General features: G+C 44.3%; 1 protein-coding gene across 2 annotated transcripts in view; it reads left to right on the top strand.

Annotated features, from left to right (window-relative positions):
* The first annotated feature begins 2,203 nt into the window (after nucleotides 1-2,203).
* CTBP2 (C-terminal binding protein 2) overlaps nucleotides 2,204-16,108 on the top strand; it is a 98,258-nt gene continuing 84,353 nt past the window's right edge. For both annotated transcript variants that reach the window (XM_066601179.1, XM_066601177.1), the window contains exon 1: nucleotides 2,204-2,460. In XM_066601179.1, the coding sequence (XP_066457276.1) occupies nucleotides 2,424-2,460 (37 nt within the window). In that variant the 5' untranslated portion in view covers nucleotides 2,204-2,423. The remainder of the gene's footprint in view (nucleotides 2,461-16,108) is intronic.

Raw genomic sequence — 16,108 nt, 5'->3', positions numbered from 1 at the left:
TGTTTTTTTTTTAGTGGAACCATCATACGGATCCTTCAGAAAAAAATGGAAAGTGTGCTTCCTGTTTGTTTCCCCTCCATTCTCAGCATTTTAAATGGATCCGTGTTGATCCGGTCTTCGCTGTCTTCTGCTTTCTGTGCTTAAACAAAAACTGGTGAAAACTGCTTGCTTTCCTCTTATTTTCCATCTCCCCTAGACTACAACGTAAAATAAGGAATGTGAATGGAGAACTGAAAAAGATTGAGGGCTTATTCACATGAGCGTAAGCATATTTACGTTCGCTCTTCCACTGCGTATAATCGCCGGAAAGGACGTTTTCTGGCGATCACGGCCAGGGCTAGTTAGCGTATCTCGCCTGTTCATACTTACAAAACTATCTTTTTGACCACCACATATGCATCCGCGCGTATTTTGGTCGCGTATGTTTTATTTTCAGCGGGTCGTCGTTTTTATGCACCGAATAATAGCCCATGTGAACGAATACATTGGAAACCATTGCCTCAGATGGTCGTGTATATACAGTCGGGCGTAAAAACGCGCCATATATATGCTGGTGTGAATAAGCCCTGAAGCTTTTCATTGTGGGTTGTTTTTTTTTTATCACCCGTGTGAAACCAGCCTTACTGGAACAAAAAAAAGTCTTAACATTAACCCCTTCACTCCTAAAGACATATTTGTTGTGGGAGCATCATATATATGGAGAGGGTTCCCCAACAGCCCCCTTGTGATGCGTTTGTTAGATGCCGTTCAGTTGTCGTGGCAGCCCAGGGATTCCAGAGGGCTGCCATGAATGAATGCCTATCAAAATGTATCTGTGATATGTCGTGATAGATTGGCTGTCAGAATATATAATAATGCAATACTGTGGTATTGCATTAGACTGCTTTCACATGTGCGTCAAAATTGCACAATTTTCGCACAATATGACAGTGCTACAGATCACATGTATGTGAAGCCCATGCTATCCAATGGGTTCCTTCACACTAGTGATGTTTTGTAGCATGTGACATCGTGGGTTGCTGAATATTGCTGTGATTTGTAGCCCATGTTTCCCTATAGACCTTTCGTTTTGTGTTGCATCGCATGAAAATGCAGTTTTCGTGCGATGCAACTTTTGCAGAAGGAAATTCTATGGTTTCTCCTAAAATAAGCCCTAGCTGCATGGAAGGAAAAAAAAAATCACCTAAGAGGTGCTGTCCAGCTCTGCCGCATGTCTTCTCTGCATCTTCGGCACTTGTTTGAAATGTAAAAAGTTCAAACCCCCCCCCCCCTCTTCTCCCATAATTAGAATAAAAAATAAAACCTATTTAGCGCAGAGTCCATAAAAATCCACTCTATTAAGATAATACATATTTGTCCCGAATGGTGAAGATTGTGGAAAGAACCATATACAATGCTAGAATTGTACTTTTTTGGCCACCCTGTCTTCCAGAATAAGAATGTAATAAAAAGTGATCCAAAAAGTTGTAATCACTCTAAAATGGTACCAATTGAAACCACAAGTTGTGCCGTAAACAAAATGAGCCCTCGCACCACTAGATTTGTGGCAGTCAGAAGATGGTGGAAGAAAATAGAAAAACCTTAAAAAATATATATGTATCGCAAGAAAATCGCAAGCAGCACGGATGTCTTCCCCCCCCCCCCCCCCCAGCACATTATATGGTACATTAAACGGCACCACTGAAAGATACAACTCCTTCTACAAAAAACAAGCAGTCAGACAGCTACGTCGACAGGAAAATAAAGAGTTATGAGTGGAGAGGAAAAAACCAAGTGGTGGGTGGGGTGGGGTGGGGTGGGGGTGGGGGGGATGGTCCGCATCCTTAAAAAGTTACAAAAGTGAAATAAATAAACTCTTTAAAAGTAATAAAACACTGTGTACACACATTTGGTATCCCCACAACTATTACAACAAGGGTAACAGAATGGTAGGTAATATAATTTAGCAACACCCCACCCCAAATAATGTGTGTGTATATAGGTGATGCCATAAACTGGTTAGCATAAAAGGGAGAAAAATAAGTTTTGCTTCTTGGAATTTGGAGAGATAGGAATGTAGGGATTTCGGGAGAATTGTAGTCATCCAAAAAGTAACTCTGTAGCGAGTGTATTCCAGGATGTGAGCTCATCAGAGGAGTCATCAGAGCACTCATCCCCACCCATTGTCACTGGATTTCCTCTCTCCCACACACAGGCTGCACCTCCTGCCTCCCCTCTGCTGTTGCTGCTGGGGGGTGACTGCTCTGGAGTCCCAGTGCCCAGTCTTGTATTATTGGTCTGCACTTCCAGACCACGCCTAACTAAAAGTGAAGGGGAGGTGGGCAAGAGAGGAAGGAGCCCCCTGCTGCGCCTGTGTCCATCTCACTGCAGCAGAGGACCACTGAGTGTGAGAGCAGGGATTGTGCTGCAAGCTCTGGAGTTGGATGAGACTCAGGGCACTGGCCCCCAGGATGGAGCAAGGTACAAGCCTCTTCTTCCCATCTCTCCACTTTGCTGACTGTGTGATTGCTGCTCATTGTCTGGAGGGGATGCTGCTTTTATACTTGGCACAAGCACTGCAATAGCATCAAGCTTGAAGAGACAGGGGAGCTGAATTAATGTTGTGCATATAGGATTATTCTGCGCCCCCCCCTTGGGATTGCATGAGCAAGGAATAAATGTGATTTAGGACTGGAGTGATGGCTGCAATGACCCCCTCCCCTCTCCCCTCTGGAGGTACAGGGAGTGAATGAGGCATGAACTTTGAATGAAAGCCTTTGTGTCAGTGATATTGGGCTGAGTGTATGAAAGGTGCGCTGGCTTTATTGAAATGTATTCAGTGCTTATCTGCTGGTGGGGGAGGTAATAGAGCTCTGAAATTAGATGTGTGCAATAGAATTATGTGTGCAATTGCAAGAACATATGATGTGACCCCTATGCTAGTGCATGACGTGTGCAATAAGTTGTTACAGAAGGCTAATGGGAGCTGCGTATTGCATGCCTATTTTTCACATGTGCAATACGCAGTCAATACTTATGTACCAAGTGTATTTACTGTGTGGTTTTTAAACCCCCATAGCCTATAAAGGGCGTAATAAGCAACAAAATAAGACCAGCCTGAAAGGCGCAATATAGATTGGGCTTTAAGAACTGCAGCCCCCATACGCTTCATAAGGGCCCTTTCACATGCGTGTGGGCTATTTCTGCACGCAGCTTAATCTTCCGTAATCCATATATACATATGGATTTGGTGCTGAATTTTCAGCGTCTTTGGGTGTGCCATGTAGAAATATTTGCCGCGTGTGAAAGGTACATAAGGACTTTCACACGCGTGGCATTATTTAATAATCTCATAGCGGAATATGCTGTACTGGAATTCCACACCAAAATTTGCACGTTTTTAAAGCGGATTTTGGCAGAATTTTCTTTTCTTTAAATTTTTTTTTTTTTTACATTTTTGATCTACATCAAAATTTGCATGTTAGGAGTGCAGATTTTGTGCAGAGTATTCCACAAGATTGCAAACCTTTGCAATAAATAATTCCACCCTAACGAGTGGTCAAACCTCATAAGCCAAGAAGCTAATGCTTCTAGAAACTCGCAAACTTTTTTTTTTTTAGGTTGGTTTTAAGGTCTACAGAATTTTATTGCTGGGCCACACACACACACAGACAATTAAACTGGCTTTGAGTGGTCTGGCTGGCCCTGAAGCCCTATAGTAATGTCTACCCCTGGATTTGCTTCTATTCCATATATGTATGTATTACACTGTGCTTATATACTAAACCAATGGGGGACAAGACATAACTGCTAAAGTAGCACCAGATGTGACTATATGTATATAATATTTGGGCCAGCCACCCTGAATGTCATGGACTTGCATCTCCGTTTTTTGCTGTCAAGCCTCCAGCTGTGCTGCACCCTTCTAGGAATTCTGCCAGATTGTGCTATATCAGGTTTAATGGAAATTTCCCTGCAAAATAGACATTTAATAGATATTATGCTGCATCCTCAGAAGCCTGAGCCACAACCTCCCATGAGCGCAGATTTATAATATTCAGCCTTTTTAATTAGCGTCTTGTATGTATGCAGGGACAATGTGGCCGGCCCCAGCTTCTGTTATCCGCACTCCTATTTATAATCGCTGGTCGCTACAATGACACAATAACTCGATACATTTGTGTTTGTATCATTTGTGGCCTTTTTTGGATAATATGTTTTGCCGATTAATGTTACACCATTCATAGTATTCATTGGGTGAGAGCCTATGGTAGCACAGAATTGTAGCAAAACGATGTAGCTTTCTAATGATTTAGCGGAAATCGGTGTGAGACAATGTGGTGGTCTGACTAGGACATATGACTTCATCCTTAAGGGTGCGGGCAGACGAGCGCATAAACGGCGCGTTTTTGCGACCAAACGTATATACGTGACCATCTGAGGCAATGGTTTCGAATGTATTCGTTCACATGGGCGATTTTACGGCGCGTAAAAACGGCAATTCGAAAAAAAACGGAACATATGCAACCGAAATACGCGCCAATGCATATTCGATCGCCGAAAAGACCGTTTGCAAAGTAGGAACAAACGAAAATACGCTTTCCAGCTCTGGTCGTGATCGGTGAAAAACGATCGCTCGGGCGATTATACGTTGCGCTTGTGCGAACGTAAATACGCCTACGCTCGTCTGCCCGCACCCTAAGGCTTAGACAGACGGCCATGAATTTGTCCCATTTGGCGGGTATGAAAATCGCACCCGCCGAACGGGATGAAACCATTGATTTCAATAGTTTTGACTAGCAGAATTCGCATGCGTTAATACTACCCACGAGAAAAGATAGGACTTGCCCTTTCTTTCTCGCACATGGGTCCTGCCGTATCTTTCTTGCATATAGAAAAACTATCTTCTGTGTAATTTAATAATTTTTTTTTTTTTTTTTTGTAAAGTTGGGAAAAAAAATAGTTTGACTGCTTCATTCACTAATACGTTCTGTAGCGGTGAGCGTATTTGCGCATCCGCAACTTTTAGCCCTTAATTTGACCAATTTCCAGGCCTGTCACATGGACGATACTGCGAATTGCAGGTGGTTTTGCAATGAATTGTTGCAGACTTGCTGTTATGAGGAGTTTCACCTAGCTGCTGATCCGCAGAAGGCACGGTAAAACTGATTTTTGGAGAGTGCCGCGCAGCATAACTCTTGCATCTGATTAAACCCTAGGCGTCTTTCACAGTGTGGAAATGGCCTGTAAGACGCACTACAACACTTAGTAAATTCTGTACTAAAATCTGCAGGGCTACCTCTGGATTTTGATGCAAAATTGAAAATGGCTTAAAGGGATTGTCTGCAGTGGCTGCATTGTCTGTACATGTGTGGTTGTTTACGCGTGTGACCACTAGAGGCTGGACAGGGACATGACTGATGTTCCGTAAATATGCCTTGGGACTTCTAATGTAGAAGCTCTTGTGGCAGGGTTATGGGACATCGCCAGGCCTTCTGTATCAAATGAACTTGGACAACCCCTTTTAAAGGGGTCATCCCACGAAAGCAGGTTATCCCTTATAGGGGCTAATGTACTAATAGGTAGGTGTCAAACTGCTGGGGCCTCCATCGATCCTGAGAACTGGGGTCTAGACTGTCCTTCAGTGAAGGAAGTGATGGTCGCACATGGGCACCACCACTCGTTTCCAATGGACTACTAGAAGATGTTCATGAGCTGCTGGCTCCTCCACTCAGCTGCTGCTGATTGACAGCTTTTTCCTGTGTACAGTATAGGAAGAAAGCTGTCATTCAGCATTGGGGGAGCCTATCATTCATGAATAAAAGGGCTCAGCACTTTTAGAATGGTCAGAATTGGTTATCGGCTGTAATTCTTGGGAAAACTTGAATCAAGTTCACACACTCATGCCGTTGTGGTCCATGAAAAACGCACGGTTTTCACTGCAGGAGTGTGATAATTTTTTAATTTTTTTTGGGTGTATGTGTGTGTTTTTTTTTTTTTTTTTTACATCCATGTCATCCTGAGTTTCATGACCGCAAGAAGGCTCAAGTGACATCAGTATTGTCACAACTCTCAGAAAAGAGGGCACAAAAAGAATTGCAGTGAGCACAGATGCTAATGCGTCTTCACTGCTTTTTTTTTTTTATGCACTCATAGACTTTAGGCTGCCTGCACACGGTCGGATTTTTATTGCGGAATCCGGAGTGGGCATCAGCCTCCAGATTCCGCAGCAAATACCTTTTCATAGCATGATAGGGAAAAGCGTTGAACTCAATGGAAGCAGTCTGACCTGCTGCCCATCTGCGTTGACAATGCGGGTACCCGTGATCATTCCGCAATATCGCCTAGTTACGGTGTGGTAAAAGCAGGGATTAAAAAAAAAACAAAACTGTACTGCGCATGTCCGACCACTCACCGTGCGGACCAGAAAAGAAGGAAAGATTAGTATGCGCAGATGCCGACTCAGCACGCGGAGTCCAACCTGGTCATGTGTAGCTGGCCTTAATGGGCGATTCTGTTCCATGGATACAGACCAAAATAGGACATGCTACATCTGTCTGCTTACGTTTACACATCTCCCAATGCACATAACTCACACTAGATTCGCGCTTGTGAGAATGTACCCATGGGGGCGGGGGGGGGGGGGGGTTGTCTTGCACAAGTTGATTCTAATTGCAGAATCCGCAATTGCCGTTTACATGGACGTGTCAAAACGGGCATGAAAGGCGCCTTTTTTTTTCCCCTTTAGTGATACGAATTGTATATTCCGCGAGTGGAAGAAAAATCGCAGCATGCTTTATTTTGCCGCGGGCTCTGTGCGGACAGCCTTCATTGAAGTCACTGGAGGCATCCGATCCGCAGTCCATATGCAATTAATGTTGCGTATGGGCACCTGCATCATCGCTAAGCGACTGTGCGAGAAGTACAAGCAAAGGGGAAAAAACCTCTATACTGCACATGACCGTCTGCGAGCCGCCATGGTCATTCACAATACAGTTTAATCAGGTACGCAGGGTCACTGGCCAGACTTGAAGCTGGATTCCATGTCTTTGTATGGTTTTCTGGCTTGGTTTCCTACTCCCAATCACTGTTAAGACTTGTTAAAAAGTCACATTGATTAAGAATGCTGTCATCCAATAGGTGGCGCTACAGAGGTATTTTTCCATCTTCCTTATTTGCATACAGTGCCTATTCAAATTAAAAATCTATATAATGCAGGATGGATCCTCCAGAGAGAGACCCTTTTAAGTACTGTTCTCTACTCTGGCTAGGATTCCTAACGGCCAACCCCACTCTTTCAATTCAGAGGATTGTCCAGTTGTAAATGACTGATGGCCTATCCTCAGGATAAGTCATCAATAGTGGATACCAGAGGTCCATTGCTTAGGGCCCCTGCTTATCAGCTGTTTGCTAGGCCGGTGTATTCATGTGCTGCACTGATTTCTGCAGAAAGCAGACAGCTCTGTTCTTACTGTAGTGGCTAGTCTTGGTATTGCAAGCCAAGTTCCCAATGAAATGAATCGGAATTTGCCTGCAATACAAAGCTTGGCCACTGCAGTAAGAACAGAGCTGTCTGCTTCCTGCAGAAATCGGCTCAGTGTACAAGCGTGCCAACCTGACAAACAGCTGATCAGCAGGGGGTCCCAGGCAACAGACCCCTGCCAATCTACTATTGATGGCCTATCCTCGGGATAAGTCTTCAATAGTTTACAAGCAGATAGCCCCTTTTTAAGGGTGGAACATGCGTCTAAATTGCACCGTTCACAATCTGGCTTTGAAAGAGAATGTATGATTTACATACTCATTAAAGTAGGCATGTGTGCTGTTAATATAGTGGCAATATATGGAGGAGATTGAACAACGTGCCAGGATTATAAAGAGCTCCCTAGTGAATATTACTGGGAGGTGCTACTTCTCCGAAAATGTAGGACTTTCATTGTGACTTTAATTTGTTTGATTTATGAAATACCTATTGATTAAAAATCTTTGGGCATTCTTGCTATGTGTTTTCATAAACCTGCTGCACATTCTTCATTGTGGTCTTACAGCTGTTCGTACAATACAGATGAGTTTCCCATCCAAACCTTATTTCAAGAATGACCATACCAGAATGTCCAAGGTAACAGCTTTACATTTAAAGGGGTATTCTGGGACTTTACCGAGGACCTATACTCTGGATAGATCATCAGTTGGGGTCTACCACTCAAGATCCCCACTGATCATTCAGAGGGCCGGACATCATCATCACTGGTCAGTGCCAGAAGTGAATGAAGCCAGCTTTATTCCCATTGAAATCAATGGGACTTCTGCCTCCTATTACACCTCCAGCTCTTTATTGTGATCAGGGTCAGACGATTATTACTTCCCTGACCACCTATGATGGCATCTGTCCCACTGCACTGACGGCAGGCAAACTAGTCAGCTGATCGGTGGGCGCCCGTCGATCAACCAGTAATGACCTATCCTGAGAATAAGTAGTCAATAGTAGAAGTCCTGCAATATTCCATTTTAAGGCTGTTCACATTGGCATCATTAGTTATTATAATTTTTTTTTTTCAGGGTTTTTGTTCCCTTTTGACAGCAAGCAGTGTAGCAGGCAGAGCGGTTATTGCTGTGATAACCACAAAAACCATTATGAGTCAGTGGGGTCCATCTGCCACTATTTGGATACGTTTTATAATACAATGGAATCTTTGTAAACTGAGGCTGTAATGTTGGTGGGATCAATGCAGCCTACACATGGCCCGATTTGCATTGCGGAATCCGGAGTGGGTGTCCACCTCCATATCCCATAGTGAATACCTGCCATAAGCATGCTATGGAAAGTGCGTGTGTGTGTGCGTGTCATGCTCGCGTGAGGAAAAAAATCGCTTTTTTTTTTTTTTAGCAGACTCGATGCGGACAGCTTCCATTGAAGTCAATGTAAGCCGTCAGCACCCACGGCCCTTCCACAATCATCGTTGTAGAAATGTCGCAGAATCTGCGTTATAGCCTAGCAGTGGTGTGGCGTAATCTGTACTGCCCATGCACGGTATGGAATATGAAGAATCCGGACAGGTACGCAGGGCTCACCGGCCGGGCACAGGGTCGGATTCCGCATGCAGAATCTGACTCGGTCGTGTGCAGGCGGCCTAAAGGTACCTTTTACACTTTAAACTGAATTCGGGTGATAGTCGCCCCATGTGCAAGCGGCCATCGACGGGCCTCGGAGTGAGAAATCGCTCATTTGTGGGAGTCGCTTGGTGTTTAGTTGAACTAAAAGCGAAGTGACTATCAGCCCATGGAACCAGTCTGCGCTCAATTCTTAAGCCACTCCCTATGTCCAGTGCATGGGGATAGGTGGCCTTAGTGATCTCCCGCCCACTCCGCTCTCAGTCACTGAATGACTATCGCTCCTGGCAGTCACCCTGCTTAGAAGGACTTTAAGTTCTGATTCTGTATGAATCGGTTGTATACTTCAATATGAAAAACGTCTTAACTCCTATTTTGTGCCTTAAGGACTAAGCGATTGCATTGCGTCGTTGACATAGTTGGATGAGGGCTTGTTTTTTGTAGGACGAGCTGTGTTTCCTAATGGCACCATTCTAGGGTCTGGGGTACATGTGTGTTGCTACAACTTTTATTATATACTTTTTTTTTTCTCTGGGGTGGAGATGGAACTTCAATTACCAGGAAAATGCGAGCACGAGCGGCTGCCGCTAATACTTGTGTGGTGGCAGCCTTGGGGTCCTTTTCAGATGAGCCCATTCTGGTTGGATGAACAAGTGACATCACCACTCGTTCGTTATCTCTTGGGCAGCCTGTTCATACAGGCAGATGCATCATTGGCTAGTTCTAACGAGAATCATTCAGTCTTTCACATTAGTGACTGAGAAGGTCTGAATGATTGCTGCTTAGACCCAATGATAAGCGAATGAGCCAACAATGGGTTTTATGCCTGCATAATATGAATGATCGAAAAGTGAACTATCCTCATTCTTAGTTTAGACTGAATGATTGCGGTCACTTTCGCTCATTTGAATGTTTGGCTTTTTTAAACGATAATCCTTCCACCTAGTGGCACCTTTGAGTTTTCAGCTCTTCTCTCTACTGTTCTGCAGTTTTTACCTGCCAGCTCAGGACCACAACACAGATCACTTGTGGCCACCACAAAATGTAAGTGATGATAAGCCGTCAGTCCAGCCTCACTGATGGATCTTGGGCCGCCTACACACGGCAGGAACCCGCAGCGGAATCCAACCCTGACAGCAGCAGCGTCCGCGCTTATCTGCTTTTCTTCTCTTCATCTGTGCTCCGGATGGACCCGGCGAGCCACCGTTGGACATGTGCAGTACAGATTTTTTTTTTTTTTCCTGACGCTGAATCCGCACCCTATCTGCAATGTTATCTGCGGATGGGCCGTGGGCCTTCTATTGAGTTCAATGGAAGCCCTCCACGCAGAATCCACCGCAATTGTTTTCCGACTGTGTGCAGGAAAAAGCATTTTCTCATAGCATGCTATGGACAGTATTTGCTGTGGATCCGCAGCACGGACGCCCGCCGCTGATCCAACAGCAAAAATCAGTTCTTGTGCAGGCAGCCTTACGGAGACTAAGGACGCGCCTCCAGTCAGGCCACGCTGATAACGGGCGCTTTTTACCGCGATTGGCACACCGTATCTATTGTGGTACAACATTCCCATAGATTTTAATGGGATCTCGCAGAGTGCTATCTGTTTTTTTTAATGCAATGATGGGGCGCATTAAAAAGCGCTGTCAAACTTTGTACCATGCGTTCAAAAACGCCTCTTAAAAATACTGCCGTTTCGAGGGGCATTTCACTGAACTCATATATGAAAGTGGCTTTAGGCCGCCTGCAGACAGCCGGGTCGGATCCGGCAGCGAGAATTCTCACTGCGGGACCCGACCTGATCGCCTGCAGAGAGCAGCGCGTACTCGCCCGCGCCCCGCAGCTCCGGATCTTTCATGTGCAGACCGGCGGCGGGTGAGTGACGTTTCTGTGCGGGGCTGACAAACAAACATACCGCTGCGTTTGTTAACGCAATCCTATGCAGGCTTCCAGCGGTGGAAATCCCGCCGCGGAATTTCCGCCCGTCTGCTGGCGGCCTTAGTCTGCCATTGAAATCAATGGTTTTCTTTACTATACGTGCATAAAACGTATGCAGCGTATTTACGCCCGTGTGAATGAGCCCTTGGAATAAAGTGGCGGCAATACAAGGTAAGGACTATGCCAGACATTGTGGTGCAGTGATGTGATCTCCAGTGATCGGACGCTGATAACCGCCTAGTGATTGGTGTCCAGTCCTTGGAACAACCCTTTTTTTAAAGTTACTTGGACAATGGTGGAGCGTGAACTAGTTGCTTCAGAAAAGTGAACTAATGAGTAAAAGCTGGGTGGGTGTACTTCCTGTATAGACCACCAAACATTCGGGTGGGGATAAAATGCTGTAGGGGGGGTTGGGGGTATATGACTTAATTCAATCGGCCCATGTCATTAAGCGACTGTGATTTCTGGCAAGAAAGGCTGCATCCTTATCTGCGGTGACAAACCATTCATCAGCCTCCTGAGGAAGGGCAGAGAGTGTAAGACATGGTCGTTGCAGATGTCAGCCGCACTCGGTGACCGATGGATGATTCACCTTGGACCAAGTAAAACGGCGCATTTAAAAAAACAATGCCGCCATCGCTCTTCTAGGATCTGTGACATTTACAAGATGTGTAGAGGGAAATGAATGTGACAGCTTTAAACCGCTCTAGAATAGTTTGTAAATGAGAAGGTTTCATCTTGGAAATGTCATCGCTTGTTGCTAATTTGTATGCATGAGTATTCCGTTTAATAAGGTGAGAGGCTTCAGGAAAACCTGTTTATCTCCCTGAGATTAAGGATACGTTTCACATTTGCTGTCCATCCAATTTATGGAAAGCATTTATATTCTGCTCTCCTAGTCTAGTTAGTAATGGATTAAGGCTGCATATAAATTGCAAGCCTTGCATAGGCGCCCTTGCGGGAGACAATGGAAACTTACCTGCCAGCAAGGCGAAAATACAGTGTGTGTCGTCTTTTCCAAACTTCAATAACTGCATCCTATTGTCTTGGTGCCATAGATCTTAAGGTGACACTCTGACCCCCCCCCCCCCATATAACTTGATGGTCACAGCTGTGTGAGGGCTTGTATTTGCTGGGCCAACCTGTAGTATTCATTGGTACTGTTTCAGAGTACAAGTGACTTTCTGATTGCTTTTCTTCCCTTTTTTTTTTTTCGTGTTGGGTGTGCCCCAAAAAAATGCAGGTCTGTTGCTGCAGAATTTTTATTTTATTTTTCCTATTGGTGTTCACTATATGGGATAAATGTGATATCTTGATAAATTTGACTTTTATGGATGTGGTGATCCAGTTTTTTTTTTTTTCCTCCCCATGTGGTGACTGGGAAAGAGTTTAATGAACTTAATTATTAGTAAACAAAGGAAAATTATGATAAGATTTTGCCTAATATCTTGCCTGTACAGTATACTGCAATACTTCAGTATTTCAGTATATCATAGTTTAACTAGAACTCTATTAAGCTCTGCCATAGGCAGGTCTGGGGGCCTTCACAGGCCCTCAGGCTTACATGGCAAAAAAACAGCAGCCAGCGATGTCCTTGTGGGCAGGCCATTCGGGTGAAAGGGGGAGCACTCTTTAAATGCTACTGTCAATTCTGGGGCTTGAAGTGATCTCCAATCCCCACCGCTACGGCCAAGTGCCAGCTATCAAAGACAGCGGACATGTGCTGCACGTTGAGCAGGGCTTCGTACAATGAAACTTGGCATCCACTGTACATGTAGGAAGTGGTTAAAGCTCTTTTATTTGTATCTCTTGGGCCTTATGCCCACGGTCGTATTTGGGATCTGTATTACACGGATGATAAACTGGCACACAGCTTGTCCATAATGCATCTCCATGTACCTCCCAATTTCATGCGGTGCACTATCATACAAATTCTGTAAGTCCGTATAGTCTAATACTGCAAAATATGCTGCATTGGGACACACCCCCTTGGGGCCGCTGCAGAATCTGTATGTGTTACATATGAGTTTTTTTTGTGGATGGGCTGCGGAATTCGCCCGCCTCATTGAAAGGAGTAAATTCCAAGATGACAGTCTGCAGAAATGAATTGACATGCTGCAGAATTAAAATCAAAATTTTTTTTTGAATGCATGTCTATTGGCACAAAGAATAAAATGTTGTCTTTCCGATTAACTGCCCGCCCCCCCCCCCCAAAATGGAACAGTTAAACTGTAAGTAAAACGCTAGTGTGAAAAGGCCGAATACTCACAACATTGTCCATTGGGTGAGCCCTTCCATGGCCTATAATTTGCTGAGCAGATTCTCATTGTTACATCTGTAGTCTGCAGCTGTAATTATTGAGCTTTTTCTGTACTTATTGTAACGGAGATGTAGTCTAGTGAAAAGAGTCGTTTCTCTAAAAATAGCCGCCCCGCGCATGGTAAAGACCGTATTGTTCGCTTTATGCTCTGCATTACTTGGGTTATTTTAGGCCTAGGGTTCACTTGAGTTTTCAACAGAAAGAGCTTTCTTATTCCGACTGCAGGATGTTGGGATGTTTCTGATCATACAGCATGTTTCTTCTATTAATGCACAGCATGAGTACAACTAGACTTCAATATTTGCAAATTATACCGTTCTGATTCTGTATGCACAGTAACTGCATCAAACGTGATACATACATTGTAAAATGGGGAAAGTCAACCATGGATTGGTAACTTTGAGCTCTACTTGATAAGTTATGAAAGGACCACAGGGGGAATGCTGTGAAAGTTAGCAAGGGCACTGCCAGAGAACTGTCCCTGAACATACAGGAGAATACAGCACTACAGATAAACTTTCAGTGACTCACAGGTGATGTCTTCTGATTGTAGATGTTTTCCTCATGTTCTCCAATTGCTCCAGACCACCGTGAATGCTGCTTCCAGTCACATGTCTGTGCAGCAACTTCTGAAGGCACGTCTTGGGTTCCTTACTTTTTTTTTTTTTTGTGTCTGTGATCCTCTCCATCTCCTGAATGCAGATTCCTCATCCTTGTGCCCTAACTGTGTCATTCTGCTGCTACTATTAGTACTGTGTCTCTTGGGCTGCCAAGTGTCCCCAAATGCTCTACTAAGGATTATTAGTGCCGTACAGTTTACCTTCTTAAAAAAAACTAGTAGTGCCCCCTACAATTAATTGTGCAACACATACCACCCTCAAAAACCATGCTTAGCAAATGGTGCCTCTGAGAGTGATGGTGCCCCTGATGGCAATAGTGTCTACTATGTACTTACAAAAATTGTGCCAGGCAGAGTGCCCCAACAGTAAGTTCTCCTTTACATTCCACCAGAAAAACTCGACTATAATGCCCTCAATAGTAATGGAGCTTCCAAAGAAAACGATATCCTGGTCCCCAAAAAAGTAGAAGTGACGAAGTGCCCCAAATAGTGCCACCTATACTAATTCTCCCACCATTAATAGTAATAATGCTATCCCATAGTGCCTCCAAAATTAAGTGTACCACAGAGGGAGAACGATTAAACCCTTTGCTTGTCTTGTTCTTGTTCCATCTCACCTGCAGTGGTATGGCATAGGCCACATGTCTCTTCTGGCCTGCGGCCGAGCATAGCCCGTTGTGGTAACCTCATTGAGGACAGCCACTCCTAAAACCTGGAGGTCGTTTTAAGCTTGTAGCCTATGGAGCTGGGAGATACACATGACAATTAGGAGTGTTCATTCACCGTGCTACTAATTGGCCTAACGCCTGCGATCTGCTCTGCACCCCTCAGCAATTGACCTGTTGATTGTGATTGATTGACCTCAGATTCCAGTTTTCTGTGTTTGACTGATAATATTGCAGTAATATAATAGTAGCTGAAATATAGTTAAAGATTATTTATATTTCGCTATGCAGAAGCTCTGCGCTCTTGGCCTTCATGGGGGAAGATGAGATGGCTTGCAGACCTCAGAGTTTTCTCGATGGTAAAGTCATTAATTCCTGAGCCAGCCTGGGATACCAAAGCCATGACTTTCTCGGATGATGTGCTGTTGGAGAGACGCAAGTGTTGTTCTCAACATTTGTTTTGATGTTCACCTTGTTAATATAGCTATAATATAATGTGTATGTAAAGATAGTTATTTGGTAACATAGTATGTAAGGCCCAAAAAAGGAATATGTCGTCCAGTTTAGCCTGGTACCCCCCCCCCCCCCCCCCTCCATGTTGATCCAGAGGAAGGCAAAACAACCCAATGAGGTGGAAGCCAATTTTCCCTAATTTTTAAGAGGAAAAAGTTCCTTCCTGACTCTAATCTGGCAATCGGCATAATCCCCGGGTCACCAACCCTTTTTTGGAAGTTCTTAATGATTCTAACATATAATATTCTATCGCTCAAGGAAAGGCATCCAAGGCCCCAAGATGTGACCAATTTCTCAACAATGTATGACCTTTTGATACATTTGTTGCAGGTAATGTTACCTCCAACAAAGTGGACTTTAAAAATGCTACGCATATCGTGTTTTCCGTGAAAATAAGACCCTGTCTTATATAAATTTTTTGCCCCAAAAGAGGTGCTAGGTCTTCTTTTCGGGGGATGTCTTACTATACTTAGCAAGCTCGCTGCAGGTCCCTCCTGCTGATCTCCGGAGCTCCGATGCACTGAGCCGCAGTATTGATTGGCGAATTCATAACCCCCCCACCTCCACAACGTGATGGCTGTGATTGGCTGAGCTACTAATCAGAAACAATTACTTCCTGGAGGTGGGATTTATGAATCCTGTAATGGTGGAGCTTTGGACAGCAGCAGGAGGACCTGGACTGAGCCTGCTAGGTAAGTATTTATTTTTATTTTTTATGTAATACAGCTAAGGCTTATTTTCAGGGTGGGGCTTATATTTAAAGCCTCCCCAAAAATCCTGAAAAAACTGGGTAGATCTTATTTTCAGGGTAGGTCTTATTTTTGGGGAAACTGGGTACTAAATTCCTCCCTAGTTCCTACAGGTCTCTTTTTAGGTGGACCTATAGGGCACTGCCATATGAGTCTGTGCACACAACATTGGGATCTTTAAAAAAAAAAATGTCATTGTTTAGCGCTCATTCAATTC

The sequence above is a fragment of the Eleutherodactylus coqui genome, chromosome 4, assembly GCF_035609145.1.
Source record: "Eleutherodactylus coqui strain aEleCoq1 chromosome 4, aEleCoq1.hap1, whole genome shotgun sequence".
NCBI classification, from domain to species: domain Eukaryota; kingdom Metazoa; phylum Chordata; class Amphibia; order Anura; family Eleutherodactylidae; genus Eleutherodactylus; species Eleutherodactylus coqui.
Note: the sequence above shows the minus strand (reverse complement) of the source record. Positions and strands in the feature narration are given on the sequence as shown.